The sequence below is a fragment of the Entelurus aequoreus genome, linkage group LG06 (assembly GCF_033978785.1).
Source record: "Entelurus aequoreus isolate RoL-2023_Sb linkage group LG06, RoL_Eaeq_v1.1, whole genome shotgun sequence".
NCBI classification, from domain to species: Eukaryota; Metazoa; Chordata; class Actinopteri; order Syngnathiformes; family Syngnathidae; genus Entelurus; species Entelurus aequoreus.
In genome coordinates, this window is record NC_084736.1 from 45,693,585 (window position 1) to 45,711,321 (window position 17,737).

At 36.2% G+C, this 17,737-nt stretch overlaps 1 protein-coding gene across 5 annotated transcripts in view; it reads right to left on the reverse strand.

Annotated features, from left to right (window-relative positions):
* The window catches only part of tbx5b (T-box transcription factor 5b), a 42,323-nt gene extending 27,024 nt beyond the window's left edge, over positions 1-15,299 (reverse strand). The window contains exons 1-9 of one of the 5 annotated variants that reach the window (XM_062050797.1): positions 14,868-15,299; positions 12,134-12,315; positions 11,566-11,657; positions 8,998-9,105; positions 8,606-8,756; positions 4,826-4,975; positions 4,567-4,661; positions 4,284-4,403; positions 713-860 (exon numbers count right to left, since the gene is read on the reverse strand). In XM_062050797.1, coding sequence (XP_061906781.1) covers positions 713-860; positions 4,284-4,403; positions 4,567-4,661; positions 4,826-4,975; positions 8,606-8,641 — 549 coding nt within the window. In that variant the 5' untranslated portion in view covers positions 8,642-8,756; positions 8,998-9,105; positions 11,566-11,657; positions 12,134-12,315; positions 14,868-15,299. Of the gene's footprint in view, positions 1-712; positions 861-4,283; positions 4,404-4,566; positions 4,662-4,825; positions 4,976-5,938; positions 6,247-8,605; positions 8,757-8,997; positions 9,106-11,565; positions 11,658-12,133; positions 12,316-14,867 lie in introns of those variants that run through there. The other 4 variants (XM_062050798.1, XM_062050796.1, XM_062050799.1 and 1 more) reach the window with 4 other exon arrangements.
* Positions 15,300-17,737: the final 2,438 nt, after the last annotated feature.

Consider the following 17,737-nt stretch of genomic DNA (forward strand, 5'->3'; position numbering starts at 1 on the left):
ACTTTGGCGTACTGAGTGTGTGTGCGTGGTGCGATGATATTATGTTTAGGGTAGGGTGGGGGCCCAACAATAAATAAGTAACATTCATGCTCAAAATAAGGCCACAAAAATATTGTTTACAATTTAAAACACTTGTCAACTTAATAACATTGAATTAACACCATGCACTTTTGCACAAAAGTTACAACACGCCAATGAAAAACCCACGCGTGTTATTTTTTTCTCTCCATGGAACTGCTGGCCTTTAAAGTGCGCGCGTAAATGTGCTTGTGCGCGCCCTTAATCTAGAGGGGCTCAGTTTAATCGCAATGACGTGCCCGCCGGTGACATGCCTCAACTAATGGACTTCACAAGTCTCCGGGCTCATTACTTAGGGGCCTGGAAATGTGATGTTTTGTATTTGTTTCAAACAATGCACGTCGGCATGCTGCTGGGAGCCTAATTGGCGCGGCTGCAGGACGCTGCAAGGGAGCCATGGGTGTGCACTCATGTGGCCCCCATGCAGGACTTGTGCTCTGTCCACGTAGGAACGCTTCAAAACTATAACGCAATTACTCTTACAACATGTGAAAGACCTCTCAGAGTTATTTATTTCAAAATGCACACATGCAGTCATTTGGTCAAGACTAAAACATTACCCGTATCGTTTGAAAGTACCGATGACGGTTTTTGTTGTTGTAAATGTGCAGTTAATTTAAGCAGCAACGCTCACATGTCCAAATGGGTCCAGGTGGTTGTTGGTGAGTTTGAGTTTCTGGAAGGACACCAGCTGGCGGCTCCAGTGGGCCCCCGTCGCAGGAGAGTCCGGATGGACGTAAAGCCTGCCCGGCATCGCTGGTTCGGCCTTCCCCGTTACAGACCTACAACGACACACACACTGCATTTATAACATGTACGCACACACCATCATCCAGTGGGTCATGGTCAGTCTGGTCCGGCCGGACACCCCAGATCCAAACATCTACCGTATCGATACCAGTGGTGGTATCAGTATCGGATCGGTTTTAGCGTGACGTACAGTCGTGCAATGTTTTTATTTGTGTGTTTTATATGTTCTCCATGTATTCTGTGGACAGTTTGAGTCACTTAAAAGTTCAAATTTCACATTTCCGCTACATAAACTTCAACCCCGGAGTATATTGTGAATAAATTGAGAACAGGAAGTGAACAAAAGTTTTAGCAACTGTTATGTAAAAGAAAGGGGGTAGGATTAAATAAGATCTGCTTCTTCCTACTCCTTTTTAAACATGTTGAAAAGAGAAACTGGAAATTGTGATGTATGCTTGCATGTTCGAAATAAACTCAAACTCAAACCCAAGGAGCTTCACGGGAAATGAGAGTGTTGCACAATAACAATTAAGATAGTTAGATAGGACCAGTTTCATTTAAAACACAATTAATACTGTAAGATGGGGGTCCCTTGACCTGAAAAAACTGCAAACTCCGGGAATGAGAGCCAATTTAGTTTTTGGTTTTGTTTACACGGGGCTTCTGCTGATTGAGACTTTTATTAGTAGCTAGTATCAGCAAATCCAATTTAATGCCTTTTATTCCCTTTAAATACACTTTAAATCAATTGTATTGCCCATGGTGTCCTGCAGATCGTTACTATATTAAAACGCATAAAAGTATCTGTACAGACATATGTGTAAGCGTTTGACAATGATAATGTTGCATAAATGAAAAGTTTACATTACCTGTGTCCGATAAGCACTAATGTAATCATAATATAAAATAATAATAAACTTAACCCTTTCAAACGCAATAAACAGATGTTAGTGTTTTTAACCAATGGAAGGTCAATAACTTAATGATCCTAAGTAATAAAGTGGACTCTCAATATTTGTTAGCAAAAATTGCACTTTAATAAATATTGAACATCTTGAAGTGCAGTTTTTCTTCCCTGATTGGAAAAAAGGGGTTCGTTTTGTTCTCTTTTTTTGTTTCCAATTGCACATTTGTATTTTTTATAATGGTATTTAATGCTTTTTAATGCCATTAAACACCTCTATTTTCGCAAAAGCTATTTAATGACATTTAATGATTTGTAATGACCCGCAGACACCCTGTTACATATTTTGCACTATTGACTTTATTTTTGCCTTGTGGACTATTTAATTAAAGGGAATACATTGATAGTTGCGTTAATGTGTTGATATTACATTTACTTATATTGAAATGTTTAAATTTTGTTACAGCTGTTTACAAATAAGTTTGTTGATATGTTTGGCCTAAAATCTTTGCCTTGTGGATTATAATCACAATCAACAAAATTAAGGCAAAAATCACAAAATATTTCAAAATAACGACCATGAAATATGTCAGGTATCGGAAATAGTGGCCATGAATTTACGCGATATCAGATAGATGCAGTATCGCACCTCATGTAGTAACCTGCTCTCTCCCCTGCAGTCTACACACAGGCTATAGACACACACATTATGCAACATGTGTACTCATATATCAATATTCACAATTAGACACTCCATAAACTCAACCGAATTACAATTAAATACAATTTTCTTTAGATTTTCCTGACTGATGCATTATTCAAAATAATGCAATTGAGCTGAATATGTTTTTGGGGCATGGGAATGTTACAACAATTAATAGTTCGATTTGATTCCAAATCTTGGGGTGAAAACACAATTGATTCTCAATTCAACACGATTCTCGCAATATATTACAAATTATAATGAAACCTTCCAAAACAGGTTACACAAGTTCCTCCTATAGCTGCTGATGTATGACATACATGCAGTGAGTAAGCACACAGATGGACTAAAAACATATTTTAAAAAAGTTGACACCTAAAAAAAAAGTGTACATTTTTCAAAATTATGAATCAATTTAGAGCCATAATTTAAATGTGAATTTATTTTTTCCCCACACATGAATGTTTTTAGCCCCATTTGTAAAAGTATCAACTGTGGTTTGCAAGTCTACACAAGCACAGCTCCACACATGGAAATGAACAAAGTTGTGTGTTACATGGAGTAAGAATAAACACACACAGCAGGAGCATGAGAGGAACTTTTCTCCACAGGGGTTTTGTCAATATGACTAGAAAGTTTGGAGGTTTAAAAAAAATAGTAATAAAAATCTAAAAAGCATGGCCTCTATAAGGACTTATGAAAATATGATTTGAATATTGCTTCCTAGAGAGTCCTATTGAGGTTTCCTGGAGCAAGGCACAGCATCTAGCATATTTGGTGTCCAAACATTGAATTTCCCCTAACAATGATACTTTTATACAAATACTTTACACCAGTGACACACTGTGAGCTCTCGCTCATCGGATTCCAGTCGAACCATGCATCTGAACGGGTGACTTTAATCCGTTCCGTGCAGTCTGTCCGCCCCGTGAACCTTTCACATGCAGGCTGATTTAACCAGTGGGGAGACGCGGAGGGAATGGGTGAGAATTAGGCCAGAATGGTCTGGAAGGATTGTCTGACTTTTAGGCAGTGCAGCCATAACACTGACAGATTATATCTCCATCTCATAACCCTTTTCAAGACCATAAAACATTTCCTGAATTTCAAAGCATTTAACAGTAAATACTGTAATCAAAATTGACTGTAACATTCCAGCAAATGACTGTAAAAATGACAATACCCTTATATTTCACAGCAACTAACTGTTATTTCACAGCAAAATACTACAATCATAGTCCTCTGTAATATCACAACATCCATCCATCCATCCATTTTCTACCGCTTGTCCCTTTCGGAGTCACGGGGGGCACTGGAGCCTATCTCAGCTGAACATATTACTGTAAATTCAAACTGATATGTCTCTGAGGGGGTTCCGTAGACTACGTTGCAAACATAAGTGGCAGTATTCTGACAATTGTGAAGTTACAGTATACAGTTTTAATTGTATTGTTATTAACCGTAACATTGCAGCTCTGCAGTTACAGTAAATTGCTGTAAAGATATTTCACAGGAATTGATTGTAGCTAAGATAGGCTCCAGCACCCCCCGCAACTCCGAAGGGGATAAGCGGTAGAAAATTGATGGGATGGACTGTAATTCCTGTGAGAGTAACACAATTATTAGCCAATTTGCTGTGATTTTACAATGAAAACGTGTAGTTAAGATTATCTGAGAAAAAAATGTATTGCAAGATGAGGTCAATAATGTGGGGAAAGGATACCATATTTGTATCTCCAGAAACTATATTGTTGTTGCCTGCACTGTCAGTGTAAACACAGGCAGTACTTAAATTGTCCACATACTTTGTAACATATGAAAAGGAGAAGGACAACAGATCAAACTAACCATTTGTTGTCTGCAAACTTGTAGCGGTGGTCGTCGCTGGGAACAATGTCCATTAATAGGATGTATTTGGTTTTGGGGTTGAGTCCTGTAACCTTCACCTTGTAACTGGGAAACATTCTCCTTTTTGAACAAAGACAATTAATATTAATATTAGAAGAACACACTGATTCATATATGAAAAGGAAAACTAATTATAGGACACTTAACCACAGTGAAATAAATACATGATACATTTTCAGGGTTAACTAATAATTGTATTGTAAATAATAAACTTTTGGCCTACCGTCCAGCCTTGGTGATAATCATTTCAGTTCCCACTTCATCAAACCTTGTCCAAAGCTCCCTGTCATGAAGGTACACTTTGATTCCTTCCATCCCCTGCAGCAAAAACAAAACACTCATTGGACACAAATAAACGCCTGTTCCTATTCAAATAAATACACATTTAATTTATTATCTGACTCACTATTTACCTTTTAAAATTTAAAAAAAGATAACAATTTCACAAAAATAAATGAATGAAGGTTGAATAATGTTCATACCGGCTGACTGGAGGGTGTCAGTGGTGAAGCAGAGGATTTAAAATGGTAAGTGCTGGGACTTTCTTGTTTGCTCTCCTTGGGAGAATCCATGCAGTTTGAGTCTGGACGCTCAGCGAGGCCAAACTGGTCGCCTCCGTTTGCCATGTCCCCCTACACACACATATCATTAATATTAATACATTATATATATATATATATATATATATATATATATATATATATATATATATATATATATATATATATATATATATATATATATATATATATATATATATATATATATATACTCACACATATGTGTGTGTACGTATATATATATATTTATTTATAAATATATATATATATATATATATTTATTTATAAATATATATATATATATAGATTTATTTATAAATATATATATATATATATATATATATATATATACATATATATATATATACACACACACACAAGCACACTAACGCGCACACACACACACACACACACACACACACACACACACACACACACACACACACACACACACACACCTGTATATATGTACATACATGTATCTGCACTAAAGCATGTATATTAATCATACTTTAATAATTTGTATATTTACCTAATATAAGGTCAACTGCAATGCACATATTAGTATGAAAATAATAGACACAATTTGCCCATAAACAAAATAAATAAATAAAATAAAAATACATGTATCCATGCACGGGATGCTATAATTAAATTAGTTTTTTTGCATGTTTCAACTTCTATTTTGTGGTGAACCTTTTCGTGCCTTGCAAAATAACGACTTAATTGTACTATAATCTAATTATTGGCTTCCACTTCAAAGGAGATTAAACGTTTATCTACTTCACCGTTCACATTGTTGTGTTTGTTTTGGGCTACTGAACATGCATGCACGTTATGAGGGCCAACAAACAGGTTGCACTATGGTCCATATATAATTCATTAATAAAGTCAGCATTTTAATGGAAACTTTGCATGTTTGCAACCTGCACAAAATATACATATAATAACATATTGGTGATACTAAGCGTGCATTTTGTGTTATGGGTGCCCCCTTCAAGGCCTGCATGCATGCATCCATGCTCTGTAATATACCTCAAGCACTGCACACTGTGCACACTGCACAAAACACGCTCGTCATCCTGAACGCAGCACGACCACCGCCTCTTTGCTGTTAACTTCCTGTTTTTAAATAAATCAATCCAAACAGTCCAGTTGTGTTAGCGAAAGCTTGTCAAAAAATAAAAAATACAAAATCAGACATATTCCATGCGCAGTGTCGGTGATCGTTTGTTCCCCGGGAGCGCGCATGCAGCTGCCGCCTTCCGCAGCCCAATCAGATCATTGCAGCTTTAATTTAGTGTCGCTCCTCTCCCGGTTGCCCTCACCGACTCGGTGCCAGCCCCGATCTGGACCCCGCTCATCACATCATTCATTACAAATGGAGTCAAGTCCGACTCAGCCACAAAGCCCCGCCCCCCGTGTGGGTTTCCTGCGCGCCTATTGGTCAACGCCGTGCGTCGGCATGCGCTCCTCCGTCTCTCCTTTGTTTTTTAATCTTATCTTAACTCTCCCAATGATATTATATATTCATGTGTGCGTGATGATGTTGCCTCTGATCAATTACACTGACCGTCATTTGTTGTTAATACAGCAAGACATAATGTGACGTCACAGAACAATCACGTGTAATCTGCTCGATTGAATCACCGCACTGACCGGATTACTGAGGGTCCTGATCACCGGGGGCAAACATGACGGGGTCAGCGGGGGGTCACGTACGTCCCTCCTGCCTTGCACGGTAACTAACACGCATTCATTCAGGAGAGACATTCACGCATCGTCGGCCATTGCGTGGCTGACTGGAGCCATGCACACAATGGACATGATATCATATTTGACTATACGGCGGTTTGTGCGGGCATTCATGGGGAGCGTGCCTCACGTGACCTAGTACGTGCTAGAATAACATATTACATTTTAATTATTTTGTAGTAATCTAAATATCTATGTTTTAGAAGTTGCAAGGATATGAGACGATATACACAAACAATTTGAACAGTACATTTCAATTAAAGTTCATGCATGAGGTCAAATAGATACAAGACCAGACGTCACAACCGTGCTTACGTTAAAGTATTAATAATACTTGTATAAATCAATCATCATCGTGTTCATTTTAAATATGCTGATTTAGTCGTTTTATTTAGTTAGTTTATAGATTTGTCATCACCAAGGTTTTGTATTTAAACACTTGCCCGCGGACTGCAATTACCGTACGCACGCTATAAAAACGAATTTAGCGTTTTGTTTTTTTCCACAGTTCTAAACAAAATATTGGTGTCATAACTTTCGAATATCCCACATGCCAACATTAATTGTGAAGCGTAATTGTACATTAATTACACGCGTAAAAATACAAATGACCACATGCGTGTGCAAATATACTGAACAGTCAAAATGAATGATTTGAGTTTATGCGTATTTCAGAATTTCTTCACAACATAACGGACGCTCACGAAACTGCAAATGTGACACATGTTGTAAAAAGTTCTGCTGGAGGTTTCATTGAAAATATATAATTTTCTTATGTTCCGTGTGTTGTGTTTTAGGATCCCCCTCACTTCTGTGAATATGCACATTATTGAAATAATGTAAATATATATATAAATACATTATATATAAATACATATATGTATACATATATATATATATATATATATATATATATATATATATATATATATATATATATATACATATATATATATACACACATATATATATATATATATATATATATATATATATATATATATATATATATATATATATAAATAAATATATATATATGTATATATATATATATATATATATATATATACATATATATACACATACATACATATACACACATATAATATATATATAAATATATATATACAAATATACACACATACAGTATATATACATATAATATATATACATATAATATATATACATATAATATATATATACATATATATATATATATACATATATATATATATATATACATATACATATATATATATATATATATATATATATATATATATATATATATATATATATATATATATATATATATATATATATATATATATATATATATATATATATATATATATATATATATATATATATATATATATATAATACATAATTGGAGCCTGTGAGCTTCTACTTTGTAAAGAAAACGTAAAACTGCAAACACGTTAAAACTAATAAACACACACACACGCACACACATTTATTTTTGTGGGCACGTAAACATCGGTAAAAATTTACTTTTAACTAAAAATTTGATTTTAATGTCAAAATTCAAAATTTCTGAGGGACTAATATTTAGATTCTAAGAAGCATCTTAGTAACAACCATGGTTTCACTAACATGATGGGAAAATATACTAATGCAATAGATATCAAGTGGAAACATCAAAAAGTCACGAGCAATATTAAAAAGGTAAATGGATGCATGTAAGGAGATCCATGAAATATTTGGCAAAGTATAAAACAAAATAAATATTTTGCGTGCATGGATTTGCAACAATTTAAGGTATAACTCATAATCCTTTTGTAACTATATGATCAAAGAGTAAGGTTGGATTTGATCAATATGGCTCCGTTTGAAAACACATATTCTTATTTTCCCCTCATAGACTATGCAGCTGTCTGGCTTGTGAGGCAGACGAAAAGTGAGAGGAGAAGCTTTCAATCATACCTGAAATGAGGTGGCGCTGGCGGCTGGACAGCTCATTATTATTGTCCCATCCGGGCTTCAGCTGACTGGATCCTCTGTTCTCCGTCTGGAGGAAGTGGCGATGGGGTCCCAGACCTCCTGCACTCAGCAGGTCCGTCTCACACACCTAGAGCTGCACCACAGTGTGTGTGTGTGTGTGTGTGTGTGTGTGTGTGTGTGTGTGTGTGTGTGTGTGTGTGTGTGTGTGTGTGTGTGTGTGTGTGTGTGTGTGTGTGTGTGTGTGTGTGTGTGTGTGTGTGTGTGTGTGTGTGTGTGTGTGTGTGTATGTGTGGCATCACAGGGCAAGGTCAAGTAATTTCTCTGCAAACAATCACATCACACGCAGGGTCCAATACATTCCACAACCCCCCTACCCTGCCTTCAGGTCCAGTGTGAGGTGGTCTCATCATGTGGGAAGAGCAGAGTTCTGGTGGGGCTGGCAGTGCTCCAGGCAGAGCCTCCGGGTGCAGCTGAATGAAAACCTGGTCCACATTGATATGACTTCATTATTGGTATCAAACATGTTAAGTTAATGTGAAAGTACCACTGATAGTCACACACATATAGGTGTGGTGAAATTACTATCTGCATTTGACCCATCCCCTTGTTCACCCCCTGGGAGGTGAGGGGAGCAGTGAGCAGCAGTGGTGGCCGCGCTCGGGAATCATTTTGGTGCTGTAACCCCCAATTCCAACCCTTGATGCTGAGTGCCAAGCAGGGAGGTAATGGGTCCCATTTTTAAAGTCTTTGGTATGACTCGGCCGGGGTTTGAACTCACAACCTACCGATCTCAGGGCGGACACTCTAACCTTGGGAGACGCCACAGGTTCTGCTCTTCTTCAACAACTAATCATCACACTGCAAAAATGTAACAGCATTTCACTGAATTCAAGTGTTCTTCACAGTAAAATACTTTATTCAAAATGTATTGTAACAAAATGGATCTAACTAAAGCATATGACACCATTAATCATATTATCTTAATCAAAAAATAAAAAACAATATGGCATCAGAGGGTTGGTCTTAAACTGGATAAGAAGCTACTTAACCAACAGGAAGCAAAATGTGAAGCTAGGTGAAAATATGTCAACAAAGCTAGGGATAACTTGCGGCATACCCCAGGGATCAATACTGGGACCAAAATTGTTCTGTTTTTATATAAATGACATTGGTAAATTAACAAAGTACTTAAAGTTGTGTTATTTGACTAGACCGCGTTTTGTTCAGGAGAGAACACACGGAAGCTAATGCAAACAATAACAGAAGCTATGAGCAAAATAAAGAAGTACAACCTTACAGAACATTTTGATTTATAACATTTGTATGTACGTACAACACTTAAAACTTTTAGCATATCAGCATTTGGAAATAAATTATGGAATGGATTAAGCAAATAAGTCAAACAATGTACAAATTGTGATTCAGTTTATGAGGCTGCTCAAAGGAAGAAGAATTATGACATACAACTTATGGAAAATAAGATATTATCCATCTCATAGTGAATCATCACTGATTTACCTATATTTATGATGAGAGCTGATGTATTTGGAATGCATTGATGTAAATTGTGTACAGATTGAGAACAGGAAGTGATCATATGTGTTAGTAAGTGGAAAATGGTAAATAAACCTCCTATACCGCCTATATTCCTTTTCAAACATGTAAAGAAAAATTTAAAATATTGCATAATATGTGATGTATCATAGTGATACTGTATACATGTTTGAAATGAACTTCAACCAACCAACCAATTGACTGTAAACATTACAGTAAAAGACTGTAATCATAGTCCTCCTCTGTAATATCACAACAAATTGCTTTGGTTCCGTAGACTACATAGTACACTCTTGTACAGTAGGTGGCGGTATGCTGGTAAACCAAGAGAGAAGATTAAGAACAAGAAGAAGAACACTGCTAAAAAAAAGTTATTGTTGCCACAGTACATATTACTTGGGTTACATACGTAGGCCGTATGAGAAAATCGTGGTTATTGTATTTACTTGACAATTACAATTGTGAAGTTGTAACATGTTGTAACTGTAAAATCACAGCTCAGCAGTTACAGTAAATTAATATTTCACAGTGAATTGCTGTAAATCTTACTGTGAAAGTAATGCAATTGTTTGCCAGCAATAAGCTGCAAATTTACAATGGACATTTTTTCAAGGCACTATTTGGCGACACAGGAGTATTTTAGCCCAAACACTTTCTATGTTTTGAGTTTAAAAATCATTGTTATAATGAACAAAAGTGAAATTCCAAACATTTCTATTATTTTTGGCAAACAAGTTTGCATCCACCCTTTTTCAAAGCCAGAAGAGATGAAAATAAAATAACACTCATTTAATCTCCCATCAATTTATTTTTAAGTGAACTTTAGTTGCTTATGTTACGACAAAAATACATTTTGACACTAAACCTTACAAACAGGATGAGCTTTCATTATTTCAAACATGAGTTTAAAAGCTGGCTACTTTGAATGTGAAGAGAAACAGTATTTTTACTGTGAGGTATTGCAGCGCCCTCTTGTGGGGCTCCGATTGTAAGCAGGGAATGAACAGGAGCTGATAGAAGGACGTGTAGAGGGGAAAAGTAAAAACAAAAGAAGTAAACAAAGTTCAGTGTGACTTCATCAAACTCCTATTAACTGCTTCATGCAAGTAAAACAATAACAACGCATCCAGTTAGAGTGTGCCAGGAGCATGAGTGCCCTTTGGAGTCCAAAAAGAGACGCAGTGAGGACACACTAGTGAGGGGTTATTCATGTGAGAACATTAACATTTGGGGACGCAGTGTCTGGCTGCCCTGAGAGATGCTGTCACTCGAAGGCGTCAAAGTGAAGTGCAACATGACCTTTCAACATTAATCGTGTAAAATTCAGAAACAAGATATTTTACCTCTTTTGTGTATTTTTATTTGACATAAAAAAAAACAATACTCACAAGATAATTAAATGCCTAAATGATAAGGAGAGGTTTGATGCTGCAATAAACCTGAGGAGTCAGCCACTCTTCTGCTTGATGTCCCTCAGTACCTGCAGGAGATTTGTCTTTACCAGACTGAAAACTCATTTTAACACAGCTGACATTTCGCAGGCTCTCGGGGCTTTTGCAGAGAGGATTTAAACCGTTCTACATAGACATTTAATGCTTGCCGGCCCCGCGGTCGCCGACGGGAACCTGGGCAGGGGTCAGGACACCGTTTTTTAGACTCCTGACCTAACGCAGCGCTGCAGTGGACGTGTGAAACACCTCACTTATCACAACCGCCGGGCCTTAGATGGCCACGTGTACGCGTGTCTGCATCATGTGATGGAGGCGACGGCGCGAAAGGGCAAACAAACTGGCCTTTGTAAGTTGGCCCTTGGGAGGAAAAAGTTCAAATTTGGAAGTCCTAGAATATGTCTTTACTCATTGAACACTTCCTTAATTATTCAGGAAATGTCCAAAATTGGATAAGGAACAAGTGATTAGATTTAGGGTGTTATTTGAATAATTTCTACTACTTTACCTTATGAGTACGTTACTAAACTTCTTCGTGTGTGTATGCCTGCGGCCCAGACCTCGCCTCCACCCACAGAGACAAAATGATTGGATGTCTGAGAAGAGGGTTCACTCAGTTGAGCTCATTTCGCTATAGGACCAAGGCGCTCAGCTGCTGACACTGATGCAAAAAGTGAACCATCTGGCAGTCTTTTTGGAAAAAACAGACAAACAAAAAAATATGCATTAATTTGGCCGACAATAGAGCCGACAATAGAGCTTTTAATACGGTCTTACTGTGATAATGCATGTTGATGTCACATTGTACCTGTGCTGCAAATTTGATAGCGACATGCCAAGGAAGGCAATGTAGCATTCTTGCTATGGACTAATGTCCCCCCCACAGTGCAAAAAAATTAGCAATGCTCGTCTCCGGGGAGCGAATAAACTAAGTTTCTTCCAAGCATCATCCATAGAGGACGATGAATAGCTAAACATCCTACACTACACACCGTGGGAGGATATGCTAACTGCTAACCTCCAGCTAGAGCTCTAGAATGTAAACAATGGTGAGCAGATCGATACAAATACCAGTAGTAATGTAGTAATAATGTAGTAGTATAATATCATGTCGATACCACAGTGTCACCGTTAGATCGTTATTTTTTGTTATTGTTTACAAATTTAGGAAATAATTCCAAATTATTTAAATCAGAGCCAATAGTAGGAAACCATTTTAAAACGTAACAGATATTGTTACACCGCCATCCTTTGTTTTTGTCTGATTATAATTGTGATCAAGAATTTAATCATTCAATGATCTTAAAATGTTAAGTAACGATATCAGCTTGTTATGACCAGTATTGCCCTGTAACTACTTGGTATTGGATCGATACCCAAATGTGTAGTATTGCCCAAAACTAATGGAAAGTATCCAAACAACAGAGGACTAAGTGCTTATTACATTTTAAAAAGAAATGTAGATAGAAACATGGTACAACAGAAAGTAAACAGATATTAACAGTAAATTAGCAATTAGATTACCAATAGTTTTGAGAAAACAATAAAACTGGAAATGACGCATTATGTTACCACCTATGTCAGCAGCAAAATTAGGAGCCTTTGTAACTAATTTTAAAATGATTCTATCATCATCTAGATACCAAAAATATATTGTGGTATATATTGTTATTGCAGGAGGCTGCAATCGATATTGTGATATAGTCTTTAGGCCATATCGCCAAACCCTTAAGCCTAACCCATATTTATCATTTAATTGATTACCAACCATCAGTAGATTGTAATTGTTTCTGTTTATTTGTCTGTCTCTCAGTTAGCAACATAGCTCAAAAAAGTTATGTGCCGTTTTGAAGAAACTTTTAGGAAAAGTGAGAAATGGAATAAGGAACCATTCATTACATTTTGGGGGTTGGTCCCGATCACCGTTCAGTTCAGTTTCAGTTTATTTCGAACATACATACGATACAATGTAATGCATCACATATTTCTTTATCTATTTTTTTAAAGGGGTCTTTACAATTGGGAGATAGTACTTGGTGGAAATCTGTGCTCAAAGAGTGCTTTGCTGGTTAGATACTGCACTGATTTGGCTATATTTGAAAGAACAATAAGGAAAGGAACCTAAACTAATCTGTTACAGCGTCAAACTGTTGCCGTCATAAAATTAACTTTTACAATTTTCATGTTGGGGTTCTGAAAAAATGTATTCAAATTTAAATCACAATTGGTATCTATTCCAATTCCAAATCAATTCATATTCAATAACTGATGGAAAAAAATCTAACATTTTTAAATAAGTTTTTTGGCCATCTTGGTGCTTACTCGCTGCGTGTATACATCATGTGTCAGCAGCCAAGAGGACCTTTTGTAACTGAAACCTTGTTTTAAAAAGGTTTCGTCATAATTTTCTATACCAAATAATAAATTGCCAGAATCGGTTTGAATCGAATCGTCACCCCGAGAATCAGAATAGGATCGAATCGTGAGTTGTTGTAAAATTCACATTCCAAAAAAGTGGTACCGTTTTCTATTTACAGTAATGCACTGTAAAAACAACAATCACAGATTTTACTGTAAAACTCTGGCAGCTCAGTCACCAGAATTTTTACGTAAAAATAACTGTAGTGTCCTTTTTCAATTTATAGTAATTCGGTCTAAAAACATTTACATGGGTTAATTTTTTGGTGACTGAGCTTTTGTTTTTTTTACCGTAAAAAATCAAAAATTTCCCAATTTTCTTTTACAGTGTGTCAAGTAAGTAACATTGTTAATCAGATTAATCACAGTTTATGTGCATACATTAGGATTAATCCTAATTAAGTATCATTCATTTTAATCTATATTATTCATATTCAATGTTGCATGAGCGAGGAGACTCAAGAAATAAATAAATATATGGACTTTAAAGACCTTTAACATCATGTTTTTGTGAACAAAAACGGTTAGTTTTTCTAAACAAACACTTATCCATGTCAATGTGGACCGGTTACTCATTTGTGTTAATAATGTACTATTTAATAGGCATGTGCTTCGGTGAAAAAGAAAACTGTAATTGTTCAAACCATTCTCACATTGGACAGTATACTTCAAATCGGATGTTAGCGTTTCAAAATAAAAGAACACCACACAATTAAATAAATGGATGGATGGATTGATTGAAAACTATTGTATTATTATTATTTAGCCGTTAAATAAACATTGAGTATTTACGTTGAGACCGATAACTTGTATTTACAACATACCTGTTTGGCGCCATGACGTTTAAACAGCAAACCAGGAAGACTTCAAGATGGTGGACGTTTTGATTCGAGTGAAGATGCCGCCAAATATCCCTTAAATCTTTTATAATCATCTGGTTGAAATAAAGATGTCTTCGTTTTAAAAGTACATTTTTTACTTTAATGTTGCTAGTCTGTAGTAGAATATAAAGCCACTGAGGTTGTCACCGAGTCAGGCTCTCAACAACTGAATAGTTGTGCTGGCTAGAATTGAAAAGTGCTGGCTAATCTTCGTCCGTTGAAATAAGTTTAAAAAATCCACTTTGTTTTATTTATGGGTAGCCGATATTAGTTTGGTTTTTAAGTGCAAATGCAAGGTTCCAGAGTGACTGTCAATAATGTAAACCTCAATCAAATAAACTAAAAAAAAAGACAGGAGTAACCATAAGCGTAACAGTTTTGTGCAGTCGTGAAAACACCCGTTTAGTGACAAAGGTTCCTGTTAAGGGTCGACCGATTCTTATATTGTTATATTCATTTATTGAATTCAAAACTCTTTGGATGATTCGAGCTAGTTTTTGCTTTTGTTTTGCTGTTACAAATCTAGAATTTTACTTTTTTCCTTAAACAATTGTATGCAACGAACAGGAATAATTACAGTTAATGACATTACAACTTTTAATTGATTACTATTGTTAACATTCCTTTATTGTTGTATTTAGACTTAGACAAACTTTATTGATCCACAAGGGAAATTGTTCCACAAAGTAGCTCCGTTACAAAGGATGGAAAGTGTAAGGATGGAAAGGATAATGCAGGTATAAAGTAGACAAAAAATGTATCATAGTAGCAATATAAAATATAACATAAGTAATATTTACATATGATATATACAGTATATCATATATACTGATATATTATATTTTTATATAATATATACTGATATATTATATTTTTATAAAATATATAACAAATCCCAATTACCATGTACAATAAATAATACATTTAAAAATAATAAATTGACTACTTTTTGCTACACTATGCGGCCTGTGTTTCTGATTATAATCACGATTAAGAAAGTAAAGGAAATCTAAAATCATCCAAGTATCTGGGAAAATGTAAAAAACGTATGGTATTGGCTATATATACAGTGTATTTAATCGATACCATAATGTGCAGTATCGCCCACCTTGTGTACCTGTAGTTAAATACTAGGGCTGTGAATCTTTGGGTGTCCCACGATTCGATTCAATATCGATTCTTGGGGTCACGATTCGATTCAAAATCTTTTTCTTTTTTTTTCAATTCAACACGATTCTCGATTCAAAAACGATTTTTTCCCCGATTCAAAACGATTCTCTATTCTGCGGCTGCTAGACTCTTGACAAGAACGTTTGATCATATTACGCCTATACTGGCTCACATGCACTGGCTTCCTGTGCACTTAAGATGCGACTTTAATTTAGGTATAAAATACTACACGGTCTAGCTCCATCCTATCTCGCCGACTGTATTGTACCATATGTCCCGGCAAGAAACCTGCGTTCAAAGAACTCCGGCTTATTAGTGATTCCCAGAGCCCAAAAAAAGTCTGCGGGCTATACAGAGCGTTTTCTATTCGGGCTCCAGTACTCTGGAATGCCCTACCTCTACTGAGATGCTACCTCAGTAGAAGCATTTAAGTCCCATCTTAAAACTCATTTGTATACTCTAGCCTTTAAATAGACCCCTTTTTTTAGACGAGTTGATCTGCCGTTTTCTTTTCTCCTCTGCCCCCTCGCCGGGTTATTCCGGTTCCGGTGACCATGGATGAAGTGCTGGCTGTCCAGAGTTGGGACCCGGGGTGGACTGCTCGCCTGTGCATCGGTTGGGGACATCTCTGCGCTCCTGACCCGTCTCTGCTCGGGAAGGTCTCCTGCTGGCCCCACCATGGACTGGACTCTCACTATTATGTTAGATCCACTAAGGACTGTACTTGGAGGGGGGGTTTCCCACATATGCGGTCCTCTCCAAGGTTTCTCATAGTCATTCACATCGACGTCCCTTATGTGGGCTCTGTACCGAGGATGTCATTGTGGCTTGTGCAGCCCTTTGAGACTTTTGTGATTTAGGGCTATATAAATAAACATTGATTGATTGATTGATATTCATTCAATACATAGGATTTCAGCAGCATCTACCCCAGTCTGCTGACATGCAAGCAGAGTAGTAGATCTTTGTAAAAAGCTTTTATAATTGTAAAGGACAATGTTTTATCAACTGATTGCAATAATGTAAATTTGTTTTAACTAATAAATGAACCAAAAATATGACTTATTTTATCTTTGTGAAAATATTGGACAGTGTGTTGTCAAGCTTATGAGATGCGATGCAAGTGTAAGCCACTGTGACACTATTGTTCTTTTTATTTTTATAAATGTCTAATGATAATGTCAATGAGGGATGCTATGTTGAAATTGTAACTCATATTGATAGTTGTTAATATTCATTTTTGTTTCACTACTTTTGGTTTGTTCTGTGTCATGTTTGTGTCTCCTCTCAATTGCTGTTTATTGCAGTTCTGAGTGTTGCTGGGTCGGGTTTGGTTTTGGAATTGGATTGCATTGTTATGGTATTGCTGTGTATTGTTTTGTTGAATTGATTCATTAAAATTTTTTTTTTTTAAATCAATAAAAAAAAACCAAAAAATAGATTTTTAAAAAATGAGAATCGATTCTGAATCGCACAACGTGAGAATCGCGATTCGAATTCGAATCGATTTTTTCCCACACCCTTATTAAATACACTTGGAACATCTCTGTTGAAACACAGACAAGCGTGACACCTGGAGGACAAACAGTTGTACTGCATATATATGCCTCTTGAAATGACACAAAGCACAAAATACATTTATT